This window comes from Cryptosporidium hominis (genome assembly GCF_000006425.1).
Source record: "Cryptosporidium hominis TU502 chromosome 6 CHRO016078, whole genome shotgun sequence".
Taxonomy (NCBI): domain Eukaryota; phylum Apicomplexa; class Conoidasida; order Eucoccidiorida; family Cryptosporidiidae; genus Cryptosporidium; species Cryptosporidium hominis.
In genome coordinates, this window is record NW_667445.1 from 21715 (window position 1) to 39056 (window position 17342).

The window sequence follows — 17342 nt, forward strand, 5'->3', positions numbered from 1 at the left end:
TTTTTTAAATGATTTACTAATTTGAAACAGATGATAGTTTGCATTATTTATATAAATTGCGATAATAATTTCACATAATTATGATTTTTTAGATTCATCGAGTTTGATGCTTAAATCATTAACCAATTTAAACATAGCCTCCAATTGTTGTTGGAGAAGTCTATTTCGTTGTTTTTCTTCTTCCAGTTCTTGACCGATTTGTTTGTTTTTTTCGTAAACAATAAAATATTCATCTTCCAATAGTTGCTTATCGTGTAAAGCTTGTTTAATTTCTTCTTGTAGAGGATTTAACATTGAAAGCTGCGTTGTAGCATTTGGCTTGGATAAAATCGTGTGGTTTAAATAAGGGAATGTATTTTGATTAAAACTCATTTCTCCACTATCAGCATGTTTGCATTCAATTATTAACTCATTGGCATTACATATTGAAAGCTTAAAACTTTTATTTGAATCAATTAATTTCTTTGTATCGTAGGAATTTGATACTTTATTATTTTCAATTTGATCTAGAATAAATTGGTACTGAGAAATTTGAACATCATAATTTTCGACAGTTTCTTGATGAAGCTTATTTGCTTCTTTTAGTTTGTTTTCCAATACTTCTTTTTCAGTCCTATCTTTGACTGATTTTTTTTTTAAGTCATCTATTATTGTTTCAAATCTTTGTAGTTCATTCGAGTGCCTTCTTCTTAATTCACTAAGCTGATGTTCTAATGCACTTATTCTATTAATATAAGGCTTGTAATTACTGCTTTCTTTTTCCTTTGAATTAGATAACTTTAATCTAAGTTCTGAAATCTCATTCTGATAAGTTTTTAGAGATTCAATCTTATTTGCTTCACCTATAGCAAGTGCATTTTCTAATTCGGCTATTTTCTCTTGTAGAGATCTAATAGTATTTGTTTGTTCCTTATTAACATCTTCATTTCGTTTTAAGTTAATATTGAGATGCTCCAACTCATCAATTTTCAATTTATATTCTGCCTTTGAAGTTTCAAGTTCAGTTATGTAGTTATTCAAAGATTTCTTTTCAATTTCCAATTTAGAAAGTCTAGAATTAATCGAATTTATGATTTTTGTTTTCATATTAACCTTTTCTTTAAGTTCAACGGATTCATTTTTTACTTGTTCCAATTGATTTTCAAGGGATTTATTTTGTTCTTTAAGTTTGGAAGTTTCTTGGAAAAAAGTAAGTGGATTCAGTCGAGGGTTATTATCATTTTTCGAGTTTTCTTCAAATTTACTTATTTGATGATTTTTTATGTCCAAATTCACTTCTTGAGATGTTTCTTGAGGCTCAATAGTTGATGAATTGGGGCTATATATCTTAGATCGAGTTTTAAAATGATTATCGTGTCTTTGGTTTTTAGTATTTTCAAAATATTCATATTCAGTATTAGAAATTTGAGTACAATTTTCGGGTATTGTTGATTGATTATTTGAAAAGACGATTTTCTTATCATGATCATTTTTTCTCTGATTAATTGAAAACATTAACTCATTTTTTGAATTTTGAAAGCTAGATTTATCAAGATCTAGTAAGTTACATTCATTATCTGATTTAGGGCAGTCTTGAATAAGTTTATCTTTTATCGGCTCACCAATTAATTCATTTGAACTCGAGCCATTAGATTCAATATCTAAATCTCCAGATGTAAAACATATTTTGTCGGAATTAGAACTTTTATTTGAGTTACAAATTGGTATTATTTGAGGATTTTCTATTTCACTTGGAAGCTCGTATTCTGTTTGGCGTATCTCTCTAAATGTATTTTCTGATTTGTAAACAGATTTAACAGAGGATTTATTGTCATCATAGAACCTATCAATATTATCAATAGAGTCAAATTCTCCAGAAAAATAATCGTATTCGCTTTTTTCCTGGAATAATTTATGTTGATTTGATTTTTCCAAGGTTAAATTGCTCTGAACTGTAATGTTATTGGTCATACCCTTTAAGCCAGTCGCTAAATCTCCGACAAACATGCTCGCACTTACTTTGATATTGTTGGCCCTTTCAGAAACATTGTTTTTTTCAGCCCAATTAACAATACTAGTGGAAATTGAAGATCCCGAGTTAAATACATATGAAGCATCTCTTGAATTGCTTTTGACTGCTTCTTCAATAGAGTTCCCGACTACATCCTTAATAACTGATACTTTATCAAACGCATTTTTTATAATTGATTGCATGTGTAAAAGTTCATTGCATTAGAATATTATCGCATCAAAACAAATTTAATTTTTTATTTATTTTGGCGCTTTGTTTAATGAATATTACCAAAATTATTAATAAAATCTAAAATTCTTATTATTTCATGGTAGTTATATATAACAAACTATATTTATCACTCATTAGTCTTAGAATATACCTTGGAATTTAGAATACGTTTTTTTAGTATTTAAACATAATCATATTTGACCAACAAGTGGCGAAACGCTAGAAAATCGGTTTTACAGACATTGTTAAAGAAGAAAAATTCAAAAAAAATGTTGTCTATTCTTTTTTTAATAAAATTTCCGGCAAAGTGATTTTTAAATAGTTATATATAACCAATTAATTAATGTTATCGTAGCAATTGCACTATGATAGGCGCTAAAATAGACATTTTGCATGCATTAGACAAATTCATAACAGCAAGAAAAAAGTAGAAACAATACGAAGGTATCATTATAATTCTTTTATAATATTGGAATGATGCAAAGATCTTCTTCATTAATAAGGCCATTGAAATCTGGTTCGTTCATTAAGGAAAGAATTGACCATAAAAAAACGGATGATTTACCAACATTTAGTCCTATAAATATTAAAGCATCTCCCCCTGCAAAATCCAGTTCAAAATCACAAACTTCGAATTCTAAAAAATATTTCATTATTTTTATTATATTTGCACTATTTATTTTTGGTAAGTATTATTAATTAAAACTACTATTTAATGATTTATTTTGGTTAATTCATAAATTGCTGATGATCTTTCTAATAAAAAAAATTAACCAGAACCAATCATTAATTGTAGATAAATTTAATAATATATTCACACAACTTACTTTCAGGTATCATTTTACATCGTATTTTCCTAACAATAAGTTTTTCAAATTCAAAATCAAACAAAAAAAATATAATTAAGACAGGTTCAGGTGAGTTCTTCTAAATTATTCTTTAGTAATTTCTCATTAATTGCTTTGTATCCCAACTAATAGATTCTAATGCTAATATAGATAATCCTGATCATGTAGATCCCTATGCAAATCTGGTTATTAATCAATCAAGGGATGAAAAACAACCAAGTAAAAATATCAGAAAGCAAGTACCAAATAAACAAGTTGGTACACCTGTTTTTAAAAACGTAGTAAAAAAGTCCAACTTAAGGAGAAAGATGACCGAAGAAGAACTTCAAAGCGAGTATGAATATGAACTCGCAACCAATCCTGTTCTCGAAAACCTCGATGAAGAAGGAATTAAACAAGCTATTCAAGAGGGGAGGATCGAGGAAGCAGTTCAGGAGGCGGAAGAAATAGAGGAAATCCTCGAAGAGCTGGAGGAAATAAGAAGAGAAAAACAGCAAAAAGCTTTCAGAGGTCGAAAAAATTAATATTAAATCATATTAAACTGCCAACTGCACCATTTAGGCCTACTTCCCACCATTTAGTTCTCACTATATAACTTATTTATCTGCTATTATGTATGTTTAATCATTTGAATAATTTGGTCAAGGCAATTTCAACTAAGAAAAAATTCTGAATCTAAACATTTTGAAATTTAAAGGTAGAATTAAACGCTGGGACTAAGAGTTAAGAACGATATAATGTAAAAGGCAAATGGACTAAAAATGAGAATAAACGATGTAATTTCTCCATGTACATAAATTTTGAGTATTACTCATTTTATCAAAAAATTAAATCAATCCTTACATTAATTCCAATTACAAATTAATTACTTCTCATGCTAAATGCAGATCTTAACTCTAAAAAAGAGCATTTCTGTGTTCAATTGTTAGATTAATTATAACATTAAGCTTTTAATATAATTATAGGTAACATTAAATAATATAAGCCTAGACGGGTTCCCATAAAATCTTGAAAATTGGTCAGTTCATTCAGAGAAACCACTGATATTTTCATTCTGACCAACAACTCCAGACCCTGAGTTTTGATCTCCATCTATCCTATGTTTGGCTGTACCATGGTTAGTTTCAGCAGTCTCCATCCAACGAGCATCGGGATGATGAATTGAAGGAACGGTACTGGTTCTATTTGTCCCACCCATTATACTCCCCCATAAAGCTCCCGCATTGCTGTTAGATGCGGAGCTCGCCTCATTTGGCTGTTGTTCAATAGTATTTGGCACAGAAATGCTGTCTTCTCTTATGGCATGACCTGTATGTGATAATGAAAGGCCAGAATGTTGGCTTGTTGTTGTCGTTCTAGAATTTGATGCACCACCAGTATGACTTTGAGGTCTATTTGCGTGAACTGCTGCTGTATAATTTGCTACCGCTCCACCAGTTACATGGGCACCTGCTGTACTAGTTGCAATTGTATACTGGTCAACTATATCATTAAATCCAAGTTGTTGGCATGCCTGTAAAAGTTGCTCTTTTCTTTGAATAAGGGTCTTCTCCATAACCTCGTACTCAGAGTTCGAAAGAACTTGCAATTTGTTATAACTACAGAACCAAGGAATAGTGTCAAGAGTCTCGTCATCAATATTCGGCGCCAATTTAACACTCATATCAACTGTACCAAATGAAGAAAGTACAGCATCGCGCTCAACTAGAACCTCAGGTACAGACGCAGAGCACATAAATGCGTTACGACCCATTTTTTTAAGGATTCCAATTCCTTCCAAGACATTGGTAATATCATAAAGTCTTCTTCTTTGTACATCCATATGAGCCTCTGCTGCAGCCAAATCAATAATTCTGCTTTCACCTTGCTCATAAAGATACTGAATAAATCGCTTAGTCATTAATACGAGACCATTCTCGAACCTGACAGAGTGTCGTGCATCTTCGGTACTAAATTCATTATATTGCGATCCGTTATGATGCGCAGCCGGTGTGCCTAGCATGCTAACACCACCACTATGTTCTAGAGTCTCAATTCCATCGTTGCCAAGAGACGGAATATGAGGTAACAATGCTCCAGAAGCAGGCATCCCCGTTCCATCCATGGTATGATGACGGCCAGGGCTTCCTCCTCTTCTTTTGTTGGCATCTGTAGAATCCCTCCTCCCTCTCATTCCACCCAATGGAGTGGTTGAAGTTCTTTTCCTTGCTCTACCTCTAGAGTTAGTTACCGGCCCGGCATTAGAAATATTCATAGTGTTTGATGCAGCGAAAGCCGCTGCCGCTGCAAGAAGCTCTGATTTGTTATCAGCGCTCATATTATTTCCACCACCATAGATCATTTGTAGATGTTCCGCAGAATGATTAGATCCGCTATTAGAGTGGCTCAGATTTTGGTTATTTTGTATATTTCCAGAGTTATGGCCCGGAACTATGGGTGGTAACAAGTTTTGCAATTGGGAAACGAATTGATTTATATTTCCCTGAGTACCATTCGAATTTCCTGAAGAAGAAACTAAGCTATTAAGAAGCGTTATATTCTGGTCATTATTGGAACCTGAACCCATTAGTAAGGGCAGAAGGTAGGGAATAGAGCTAGCCATATTATTATTATTATTATTACTATTGTTATTGTTATTACTATTATTAGTTGTATCTATCAAATTATTGGGATCATGTGAGTTTGACGCATTAGAGGCGCCCCCTTTAATTCCATTAGAATTGGATGAAACTGCGCCGTTTATTAGACCAAGAAGCTCATTAATCGTTACCGGGTCCGCTATTTGTGGAGGAGGATTGACTGAGGAGCAATTTACATCACCGCCAGAATTTGGAACAAGATAGCTTAACAAAGAAAGAACGTCCTGAGTATTTGAACTTGCGTTATTATTACATCCACCGGTACCATCATGAATTATTTCAGAACCTATTCCAGATACAATGTCTCCACTATTCCCGGAATTAGTAGATGTTGATGAAGTTCCCATCATTTGGAGATTGTAAGGAACCTCGTTAGTCATTCTACTAAACAAGCTTTATATCGACCTTATTCTGAATTTATCTTTAAAAACTTCTTACGTGGAAAACTACAATATAATAAAAAATATATAAGAGCGGAAGCGGGATACAAAATATAGCGCTTTATTATCCTCGTACTAAATATACTAATAATATATTTTTATTATTGTATATGGAAAGTATTCAATTAATTCATTTATAAATATAAATATTATATATATTAACATGTATTTCAAGTATTGCCTTTTATATCGTATTTAACATATCTAATATATAATCTGCTCCCCATTAGATATATAGCTTACCCTATATATCCTCCCGCGTTAAATGGATATACTTATTTTCATATATTATTAATAAAATGGGTTATTTAAATTTTAGACGGTACTTGATGCGCCGCCCAATATGTCTATGGCGCCTTGGAGGTGTGGTTAAATCTAGTTACTTTCTAGTTAAATACTGTGGGCTGTTTTTGTAGGCGTGGCTTGTATTATAAAGAGAAGTATGCTTAAAAGTAAACTAATTTTTAGCATTAATTATCGGCTATAGTTTAGTCCCTAATGAATCGATAAGGATAAACATGACTTATCATCACCTCCTGTGGTCTCGATATTCATTCTTGCTCCTGCCTTCAGGGTACATACTTGAACTCGCGCCTCTTGATGCGCTATATTTACTTGAGTGCTCGCGTGAACTCCTTGGAGGTGAATTCTTTCTTCTATATTGGTTCTCAGAATAGTTAGATGATAGATATGCGTTGTTTTGTGGCGAATGCGGAGATAGGTGCTGCGAGAGACTAGAGCGGCTTCCATTTGGATAGTCTCTATTATATCGTGAGCTGCTCGGGTACCTATAGTCGTAGTACGCTGGCTCTCTGTCTCTACTACGTGAGTAGCTATCATCCCATGAGTATTCATATCTCCTTCTTTCGTATTCATCTCTTTCAAACTCCCTTACACGCTCCCTTTCACGCTCTCTTTCACGCTCTCTTTCACGTTCTCTTTCACGCTCCCTTTCACGCTCCCTTTCACGCTCTCTTTCACGCTCTCTTTCACGCTCTCTTACACGCTCCCTTTCACGCTCCCTTTCGCACTCTTTTTCACGTTCCCTTTCGCGCTCTCTTTCCTTTCTGTCGTGATTATTCAATGTACACCTTTTGTCATGCTCTTTGGAGTGCTTTCTTTCACTAGAATTTCTCAACTTCCACCTGGACCCATTTAAATTATCGTCTGATTCTCTGCTTCTAGATCTCTTAAATTTTCTTTCATCAACGGCTGAAGATGAATCAGCGTTATTGACAGAACTTGTATCACTAGTTTGCTGTCCCTTCATTTCTTCATTTTTTGAAGCATTCTTTGCTTTGATGTCTTCTTCAATATTCTTTTTTATGCTTCCTACATTGTATGCCTTCCCAATTACTGCGTTTAATGCACCACCTGCTTCTGAGGATGAAGGGGCCTTAAGTCTACCCTGAAGTTTATCACGCAATTTTCTTGCATTTAAGGAATGAAATTGTTTTTTTTGAGTGAAGATGGACATATCTAATTTATCAGGAATTACTTCATCTGGGTTATTAGAATTTAACCATGGATGCTCTAAGGCCTGACGCGCAGTTAATCTGCTTTCCGGTGAATATTGCAGCAATTGTAATAGTAAATCTAATCCTTGTTGGCCAACCTTCTCTTCAATGCGTGAAGTAAATTGTCTAAATTTAGATCCCGTTCCTGAACCCAAAATTTGTAATAGTGGGTTATTATCGTGATCATTCCATAAAGGAAGCTTCTTAAGTTCAAACAGCATATCTGAGGGAGGAGAGCCAAGAGTATCGCCAATTGATTTCAATACTCCAGCTTCCGTTTCACTGCAAAATAGCGGCTGCTGCAAAACTAGTTCGCCAAGTATACATCCAACTGACCACATATCAACGGGAGTATCGTAAAATTGTGCGCCCAATAAAAGTTCGGGTGGTCTATACCAAAGTGTGACAACTCTATTAGTGAGCATCCTATTACGAGTATTGAAAACCCTTGCAAGACCAAAATCCGCTAGCTTCACAACCCCATCTCCTGAAATTAATAAATTTGCACATTTAATATCTCTGTGAATTGTATTATTAAGGTGGCAATACTCTAAACTCGATAGAAGCTGTCGAATGATTACCTTAATATCTATCACCTTAATTACTCTACCTTCTAACTTAAGACCTTCTATATAGCCAGAAAGATCATATGGTAAGTACTCAAATACCATCCAAATAGAACCCCTGTTTGGTGCACTTGATTGTAAGTGAGAAGACACAGCATTAATTGGATTTCCATGAATATTATGTTCGTTCAAGTCGTTATGAGGCCTCGAAAAAACGACTCCATACAACTCGACAATGTTTTCATGCTTCAAGTTCGTTAGTAAAACTATTTCCCTAATTGCTGTCTTTGAAAATCCGTCTCTACTCTCCTTTGAAATGAGCTTTTTTAAAGCAACATGCCTTTTCTTCTTTAAGTCTTCAGCGAGCCAAACGTCTCCAAATGCACCTTGGCCTATGCGCATAATCTTCACATAAGAACTTAAATAGTTTCCGAGTACCATAATGTACTCTATGGAAGAAACAACAATTTAATGCGAGAATGTGCTTCTTATACAAAATAGTACTGAATTAAATCAAAATTGTCCTTAACGAAATACAAATATATTATAAGACTTAAATCATTTTAATAAGAAAATAGTTATTAATTTCCTACAATACATTGGCGGTATATTATATTTGAGAATATACCAAAGAACTAGGTTAAAAATTGTTAACAGGAGCTTTATCTTCTTCTTTTTGATAACCTCCAAGAGTTTGGATCTTCATATTTGTTATATAGTGGTTGAATCTTTTCCTTTTTTTTCCTTTTTGACAGCTGATCCTGGTCTGCAAATTGAAATAGATTAGGAGCAAAATCAACAAGCCAATGAGGCTTAATAGTACAGCAGTCTCTAATGTATTCTTTTGAAGTAAATACAAGTTCGTGGTAAAGTATCCATTCAGGAGATTTGTTAAATAGTGTGCTAGATGGATGTAAGTAAACATGTTGATTGTCAACCAAATTTCTGTAACCTTCTTGAGAATCTTTTTTACAAGAGTTACTAAAAAACCCAGCGCAAATTGCCTTCCTTATTTTGTCGTGATCATTTTCTGCTGAGATTATATCTAGCTTATACTTGTCAAATATATTAATTAACTGCTTACGAACGTCTTGCGCTCCTTTAAGTGCTCGAGATTGTAGAAAATTTTCATAACACCAAGGAACTGAGTATCTTTGCTTTTTCCAGGAGTTATACACGTTTAGATATGTCAAATGATCCCCTTGCGGATGGTAAAATTTCGACTTCTTCTTGTCTGCCTGAGCTTGTTTATCCTTGGGCCTATAAAAAACATTTTGTACAGAAAGCATAGAAGTGATTGTTATTATTTCGTCAGAGCAACCCAAATCAACAGAAGAAAGAACCATTTTACTCAGCTTTGGCTCCATAGGTAACTCTGCCATTTTTCTACCTAATCTAGTTAAAAAACCTTCTTCATCAAGTGCCCCAAGCTCAAACAAAGTTTCTAAAGCAATTAAAAGTGTCGTAGTGGGAGGTGGATCCATAAAGTCAAAATTAAGTAAATCGTTCACCCCTAGTGCCTTTAGAAGTAATACTGTATTGGCAAGATTAGTACGTTGTATCTCAGGAACTGTTGTTGGAAGCATTTCTGTATTGAAAGCAGCTTCAGTGTATAACCGATAGCATTTTCCTGGTCCAGTTCTTCCAGCTCTTCCAGATCTCTGTTTTGCGCTAGCTTGGGAAATTGGGGTGACTGTGAGACTGTCCATTCCTGTTTTTGAATTAAAAACCATCATTTTTGAAAATCCCGGGTCAACTACAAAAAAAATACCATCAATGGTAAGGGACGCCTCCGCAATGTTTGTTGCAATCACGCATTTCCTACATCCAGGAGGAGCATCTTCAAAAATTAGAGACTGAATTTCGCTAGGCTGGGATGAGTAAACAGGTAATATAATCAATGGCGGAGGCTTCATATTTTCCAGCCTTTTCATCCTTTCATGTAGAGTTTGACAAGCATTATCGATCTCCTCTTGACCAGTTAGAAACACCAGAATATCTCCAGGAGGCTCGCGCAAATGAATCTGAAGTACAGTAACCAATGTAGCCTCAACATAATCGTCCACAGGCTCTTTTGAGTACAATATTTCAACTGGAAAAGTTCTTCCAGGAATAGTAAAAATATTACAATTCATAAAATACGCGGAAAATTTATCTGCTTCAAGAGTAGCCGATGTTACAATTAACCTGAACTTGGGGCGTTTAATGCATGTTTCCTAAAGATAGTTAATATATATGAAAATATCAGCATTTAATAGTCAAGCGTTGTATCATTGGTATCTGTCCAATAGTATATTCTCAATAACTATTAGTCATCAGTCAATGATTGGATAAACCTAAATTCAGTATGTGTTTCAATGCATTAACAATTGAATGATAACTCAATCATCAAGCTGCTATTTAATATTAAAAAAAGCAGTAAAATTGAAACAGTGAATCTTTTAACTATTAAATGCAAATAAATTATTAACTTACCTTTAACAGTCCAAACAACACGTCTGTTGTGATTGTTCTCTCATGAGCCTCATCCAGCATAATAACGCTGTATTGTGATAAACAGTTATCCGATAAAGCTTCTCTAAGAAGCATTCCATCTGTCATATATTTAATTTTTGTCTCTGGCGTTGTGATATCTTCAAATCGAATTGCAAATCCAACAGTGGAGCCCAATGTACATCCCATTTCCTGCGCAACGCGTCTAGCTATCGAAGTTGCAGCAACTCTTCTTGGTTGAGTACAACCAATCATTCCACCATCTTTGCAAAATCCTTCTTCATATAGATATTGGGTAATCTGAGTAGTTTTACCACTACCTGTTTCTCCTATAACAACTATTACCTGGTTATTTCTTATTGCGTCGATTAGTGAGTCTCTCATTGGGTAAATGGGTAAATTTTTTCTTTGTTCCAATATAGAGGCAGTAACATTCTTTTTGCCAAAACTCAAACTCTTTCCTAAATACTGCCGTTTCCATTCCGGTGTGGTTTGAGAATTCATCCCAATTCCTCGTAGCGCGCTTGCAATCGTTCTCTCCCCAGCCTCTGGATTGGGGTCTTCCCAAGGCCGGTTCATATCTCTTGGAATACTATCTATTAAGGTCTTTTCCTGAAAATCTCGAATCTCTCTTCGTTCTCTCGCAATGTTAGATGCTAACTCAGCTGCTTTATTCAAACTCCCTTCTGGATTTACTACGACTTGTATTGAAGAGTCAAAATTGAACTTTTTAATTGATTGCCCTTTGAGAAACAATGGCTCATAATTTCTAAGCTCAATCTCAGTGGATATTTCTACATTTTGAAAATCGTTAGTATCACCGGTTGTATCGCAAATGTCATAAGGAATTTCATCCCTTGAAATAACTCCTGAATTAAGGAGCTGCATAATTTCCCACTTTTCATAGTCATTAGATACCCTTTCTTGCTTATTACCTGAGTATTGGGATTTTACACTGCAACTATCTACCAGTTTAATTCCTGAAATTGCACCGAATCCTTTTTTTAAATTGGTGTCCTTCATTCCAAATCCTGAGGAAATTGTCTCGCTTTGGCCCTTGTTTTTTCTGTTAATATCCACATAATGAGGATCCTCCTTCCTAATAAGTTCCAGAGCATGTTTGCTTAATGGTGCTTTCTCATTTGGAATAGCAAAATTTAAATTGTTGCTATTCGAGTCCGGTTTTTGAAGCTTTAAAGAATCACCATTTACTTTGTTCAATTTAGATTCAGTATCATTTATTATTGAATAAATATCGCCCAAAACTTCGTGAGATATTTTATCACCACTAATACTTGTTACTTTCCCATTAAACTCTTTGAGTGATTTACTTTCTTTGCCGATATAGCATAAATATTCAGCAAGATCTCTATCATTAGTATTCCATTCTTCAAACATCCTTGCTTGAACCTTACTGAGTATTCTGAGATGCTTTAATTCCTCCATAAATACTCTTAAATGTTCTCAAGAATTCAAATATCATTAGAGCGCGCATGATAATTTATCTCGTACATTTCTCCTAAAGTCATATTCATTTTATTCTCTGTATCATTTGAAATAATGTTTTTGTTTATAGAATCTTCGACGTATTTACTAATGCTCATATTTAATTTATCTAATACAATCGTGCATTCTTCTGACACACATTTTAATTCTCTAACACAATTATCGTTTTTAGACCTTAACTCCTCGATTTTGTTTAAGTACCTCTCTGCATCTTCACCATTTAGTGGTCTTAGTTGGTACATTTTGGAGATCAAGTCATTTGCACACTCAAAACCCGTTGAGATGTAGTTTGCTCTGTAGAGTATATCATGTTTTACAGCATTCAAATCCTCGCCTTCCTCTAACTGCAAGCTAGATGTTACCTTAGGCGCAAGATCCGGCAGTAAATACAAAGCATCCTGAATGTAAATCATGAAAAGAAAGCATAGTTAATAAAATATAGCATAATAGTAAATCTAAAACTCACAGTCAAACAATGCAAAATATTGTTTAAAGTAGTTTGGAGTTGAGTAATTTTATCATCACTACTTGGGGATGGTATGGGTGCCCTATTTAAGAAAAACATAATCCAAGCAATTAATATGCTCCAAAATTAAGTTAAGTTACTTCCGACTAGTCATAAATACAGGATAAATTTCTCATTTTTTCTCGTACAAAAAAATATTATACAAATACATAGGCGCCACTAATAAACCGCGTCAATATACCATTTATGTCGTCTCTTTAAGAGACAAATTAATATTAAATATATATATAAATGTATATTTGTTTAAATTAGCTTAACGTAGTTCTAGCTAGCGGTAGACTAATTATTGGTAATTGATAATTCAATCAGAGTTTGTCGACATTGATTTAACTCGTTCAATCAATTTTTTTTTGTCTTTTGAGAGTAATTATAACTGAAAAATGGGTTCAGGTAAGTGAATATTGAGACTACCATTGATTTGTATCCGAAATACTTTAACTTTCATTCAATAGGAAAACCAAAGGGTATCAATACGGCACGTGAGCTTCGCACACGTCGTAGAACTCAAAAATGGGCAGATAAGCAGTACAAGAGAGCAAACTTAGGTACAAGATACAAGTCTAATCCATTTGGAGGTGCTTCTCATGCTAAGGGAATCGTTGTTGAACGTTTTGGTATAGAAGCAAAGCAACCAAACTCTGCTGTTCGTAAATGTGTTCGTGTACAACTTATCAAGAATGGTAAGAAAATTACAGCATTCGTTCCACGTGATGGTTGCTTGAACTACATTGACGAGAATGATGAAGTGCTTGTCGCTGGTTTCGGTCGTAAGGGTCACTCTGTTGGTGATATTCCAGGAGTACGTTTCAAGGCTGTGAAGGTCTCAGGAGTATCACTACTTGCATTATTCAAGGAAAAGAAGGAGAAACCCAGATCTTAAATCTATATGGACGAGTTACATCTATTATAGTAAAAGAATAAAGTTGGTATTAGGTCTGTTAGGTTTACTAAAATAACTTTCTTTTAATCGCTAAAATGAAGTGTTAGATATCTATTCGCATTCTAGTACCTATCTATGGTCATGGCTTACTAACTTTTCGCCGCGCTAAGCTTAATTAATTCGTGACAAAATCTAGATAAGGAAGTGGTATACTATCCAATAGCCCTGTTGTTGTAATCAACTGTAGGCCATTCTTTCATCTCATCATCGAAATCCTGATGCTGTTCGTGCTTAATGTTGTTGCCATCTTTATAGTCATCTGGAGTCTTGTTTGGATTATATAAGAGAGGGAGCTTCTCAGGTATGTCGTATGCTGATATTTGAGATCCGATTGGAAACACATAATCCCTGAAGTTTTCACTTATTTTCCTATAAATTTCTTCACAATCTTGTCTTGAGTTTAGATTTTCCATATTTGAAGTTCTAACTGCTAAGGAAAAATCAGGTCCATAGTACCCATAGAAATTTGATGAATTAGGAAGCTGTTCGTCAATATATGTGTCAACTATTAAACTTGTTTCATAAGTCCAGCATTTTGGAACATTTCTGAGTGTGTAACCACCACCTCCCAAAATAAGCAATGGGACGTTGAATTTCTTTAAAAAAGAAACGGCATGCCCATGTCCCTTAAGTGATAGGTTAAAACAACCTAGTCTATCTCCTGATAGTGAGTCAGCTCCGCACTGTAAAACAATTGCCCCCGGTCTATAATTTTCCATTACCAGTGTCATAACTTTAGTAAACAAGTCAATAAAAGTTGCGTCATCAACCCCGTCTTTCAAAGGAACATTCACGGAATATCCAAGACCTTCTTCCACTCCTACATCATTCAGTGCTCCAGTTCCTGGAAAGTAGTCACCATACTTGTGAAATGAAACGCACATACATCTAGGAGAAGTATAAAAAGCTTCTTCAACCCCATCTCCATGATGGATATCAATATCAACATAACAAACTCTATGTTGATATTTCAAAAACTCTAAAGCGCCCAATACGCAATCATTAACATAACAAAAACCACTAGCTTCGTGTTTTTTTCCATGGTGGAGTCCTCCTGCCCAGTTTATTGCATATTGATATCCCAACTCATTAACAGATTGAGCCCCTCCAAGTGATCCTCCGGCAGACAACTGACAAAATTCCCACAGGCCATCAAATACAGGGCAGTCTTCACCTACATTGAATCTAGCTAAGTGATCAGAATAGTCATGCATATTATCAGTATTAACGCTACGTAAAAAGTCTACATAGTCATTCGAATGAAACCTTGTCAAAGACTCGACTGTCCCAGGGGTCGGTACCATAACATCAACTTTTTCTAATAACCCATATTGAGAAACAAGGTCATGGGTCATTCTAACTCTATGCGGTTTCATTGGATGGCCCAAGCCATAGTGGAAATTGCCAACTTCCTCGTCATAGAAATATGCTATTTTCTTCTTGGCTCCCATTGATAATTTATATAATAGATATCTTTAATATATCTTTATATAAATAAATACAAATATTTATATATGCATATATAGATCAATATATATATCGGCTTGTTAATGATACTCTCGAAAACTCAATATTTATAGTCTTATTTTTTTACGATTTAATTCAGAGAAATAATTTTTTGCGTTGAATTATGTTTTCGGTGTACACACACCTTTTATGTAGCAATAGAATGTTACTAACTCTCTAGTTCGTATAATCAAGATGTAATTAAATGACCCAAACCAAATCTACCAATTAGAATTAAATAATTAATGGCCATACATACCCTTTGGTATTGTGCAAAATATAATTTACTTTGTTTTTAGTATTATCACCGAAGAAAAAACTGTTTGCTTTTCCCGCCTATTAATATATCTTAAAAGAGGTTAATATTTAAATGTTTTTTTGTAAGATACAAGACATTGTTTGATCGCAAGAAATTCTTATTACAGAATGAAAAAAATTAAAATGCTAAAATACTCTGTCGATGGTGCTTAAGGACTGAATAATCGTTAGGTATTATATTTCACTTTTGTATGCACAAGTTTTCTTCACTTGAACAATTCCCCCTCACTTCCCTCTTGCAAGATCTGATTTTGTATTTTCAAAAATACCCCATTTTATGACTTTAGAAAAATTTTCATTTATTTTAAAACCTTAGTTCTTGTATTGTGTAAATGTTTTAATTAAAATTATCCGAGATGAGATTCAAGGCTACTCTATTGCAAAGAAAGTCTAGTATACTCTTGGAGTGTATACAAGGATTTGTAAAGATGATGAAGGGACTACCGAATAAACAAAACAGCAGATTTTATATCAAGTTCGAAAAAAATTCACTAATTTTGCTGCTAACAAGCTACTGCAATTGGGATGAACAAATTGCGGATGTGTCTTGTAGATTAAAATATGAAGATGTTTTTTTCTCAGAACCAGTATTAGAAAGTAAAAATGAGAATATTATTGGAATTAGTTTGAACCCCGAGGCTTTGATTCTTCCCTTGAGATCTTCAATATTAGCAAAAGAAACCACATTGAGACTGAGCAAAAGAGACTCACAAAATGTGTTATCTTTCTCAATGATAATTGAAACAAAAAAAATGAGTACATTTCAACTAACGCATGATTGCAAAGTTGATATTTTGAAATCGAAAATAACAAATGAATTAATTCCTTTAGGTGAGGATGGGAAAAGATTTGGTAGTGAAATTCCCAATACTCACTTTTCTTTACCTCCGCCAAAATCCCTATTGAGACTATTTGAAAAAATGAAGCTAGTTGATTCTAAATATGTGGAAATTGAAATAGTTCAAGATTACAATAATAAAGCACAAAACAATCATGATGAAGGATCTAAATCCCAAACCTGTCATTTTATTTGTACTTCTGATAAATCATTGAACTCTACAGTTTCAATAAAGACATTTTTTAATAATTGCATTGTTTTCCACACTGAAAATAATGATGAGTCCAGGATGATTATTTCTCAAGAACAAAATCGCCCAACTGATGAGAAAGAATTATTTAGAGTTTTTGCAACTTTTGATATTAATCACTTAATGTCTGTAATACAGTTTTCTACTACTATTTCAGACTCTTACTGTGTTGCTACAATAACGCAGAACAAATTTCTATCAATGTTGATATTTTTTCCTAATATTGAATCACAAATATCTATATTTTTGGCATCAGTAAACACTAAAACTACCGAATAAATATCTTATATAGAAACTAGAGACATTAATTAATGCTTATCCCTCAAATATGATTTGGGTCTAATCCTATTGTAACATTAGAATTAAAAAATATTAAAAATGTTATCTTGGAAACAAAACTTTTATCATTCTGAAATCGTTGCAGTTCTACATCACTCAAAATAAGCGGATTTAGATCACAGTTGATTACTCTATAGCTGTAAAAGATAGCTCTTATATTGCTTTAGAACTGGTTAGGTCTTTTTACATTTAGATCCGGTTGAAAGGCTTTTTGCAGAAGACTTACAGATGCTCATTTTTTTGTTTGAATCTTTCTTAATTAACTTTGAAGATGTTCTTTCATTTTTTGAGGCAATCTTCAAGTTTGTTTTAGTGGTTAATTTTCCAACAGGTGATTTTTTTGGTTTAACACTTTTTGAGGTAGACTTTGAAGTTGTATTTTTTTCAATTTTTTT

General features: G+C 33.8%; 9 protein-coding genes across 9 annotated transcripts; 3 read left to right on the top strand and 6 right to left on the bottom strand.

The window, feature by feature from the left end:
• Positions 1–78: 78 nt before the first annotated feature.
• Positions 79–2193, bottom strand: Chro.60181 (interaptin). The annotated part of the gene is made up of 1 exon (XM_663070.1): positions 79–2193. The coding sequence occupies one exon, from the start codon at positions 2191–2193 to the stop codon at positions 79–81; it is 2115 nt and encodes a 704-aa protein (XP_668162.1).
• A 502-nt stretch (positions 2194–2695) lies between these two features.
• Chro.60180 (hypothetical protein) lies at positions 2696–2920 on the top strand. Its single annotated transcript, XM_663071.1, has 1 exon — positions 2696–2920. One exon carries the CDS (start codon positions 2696–2698, stop codon positions 2918–2920), a length of 225 nt encoding a protein of 74 aa, XP_668163.1.
• A 457-nt stretch (positions 2921–3377) lies between these two features.
• Positions 3378–3593, top strand: Chro.60179 (hypothetical protein). The annotated part of the gene is made up of 1 exon (XM_663072.1): positions 3378–3593. The coding sequence occupies one exon, from the start codon at positions 3378–3380 to the stop codon at positions 3591–3593; it is 216 nt and encodes a 71-aa protein (XP_668164.1).
• A 500-nt stretch (positions 3594–4093) lies between these two features.
• Positions 4094–6088, bottom strand: Chro.60178 (E2F-related protein). Its single annotated transcript, XM_663073.1, has 1 exon — positions 4094–6088. One exon carries the CDS (start codon positions 6086–6088, stop codon positions 4094–4096), a length of 1995 nt encoding a protein of 664 aa, XP_668165.1.
• A 589-nt stretch (positions 6089–6677) lies between these two features.
• Chro.60177 (cdc2-related protein kinase) lies at positions 6678–8672 on the bottom strand. Its single annotated transcript, XM_663074.1, has 1 exon — positions 6678–8672. One exon carries the CDS (start codon positions 8670–8672, stop codon positions 6678–6680), a length of 1995 nt encoding a protein of 664 aa, XP_668166.1.
• A 221-nt stretch (positions 8673–8893) lies between these two features.
• Positions 8894–10366, bottom strand: Chro.60176 (pre-mRNA splicing factor ATP-dependent RNA helicase). The annotated part of the gene is made up of 1 exon (XM_663075.1): positions 8894–10366. The coding sequence occupies one exon, from the start codon at positions 10364–10366 to the stop codon at positions 8894–8896; it is 1473 nt and encodes a 490-aa protein (XP_668167.1).
• A 1830-nt stretch (positions 10367–12196) lies between these two features.
• On the bottom strand, positions 12197–12643 carry Chro.60174 (hypothetical protein). The annotated part of the gene is made up of 1 exon (XM_663076.1): positions 12197–12643. One exon carries the CDS (start codon positions 12641–12643, stop codon positions 12197–12199), a length of 447 nt encoding a protein of 148 aa, XP_668168.1.
• Positions 12644–13848: 1205 nt separating this feature from the next.
• On the bottom strand, positions 13849–15147 carry Chro.60173 (histone deacetylase). The annotated part of the gene is made up of 1 exon (XM_663077.1): positions 13849–15147. One exon carries the CDS (start codon positions 15145–15147, stop codon positions 13849–13851), a length of 1299 nt encoding a protein of 432 aa, XP_668169.1.
• Positions 15148–15876: 729 nt separating this feature from the next.
• Positions 15877–16887, top strand: Chro.60172 (sa20 protein). Its single annotated transcript, XM_663078.1, has 1 exon — positions 15877–16887. The coding sequence occupies one exon, from the start codon at positions 15877–15879 to the stop codon at positions 16885–16887; it is 1011 nt and encodes a 336-aa protein (XP_668170.1).
• Positions 16888–17342: the final 455 nt, after the last annotated feature.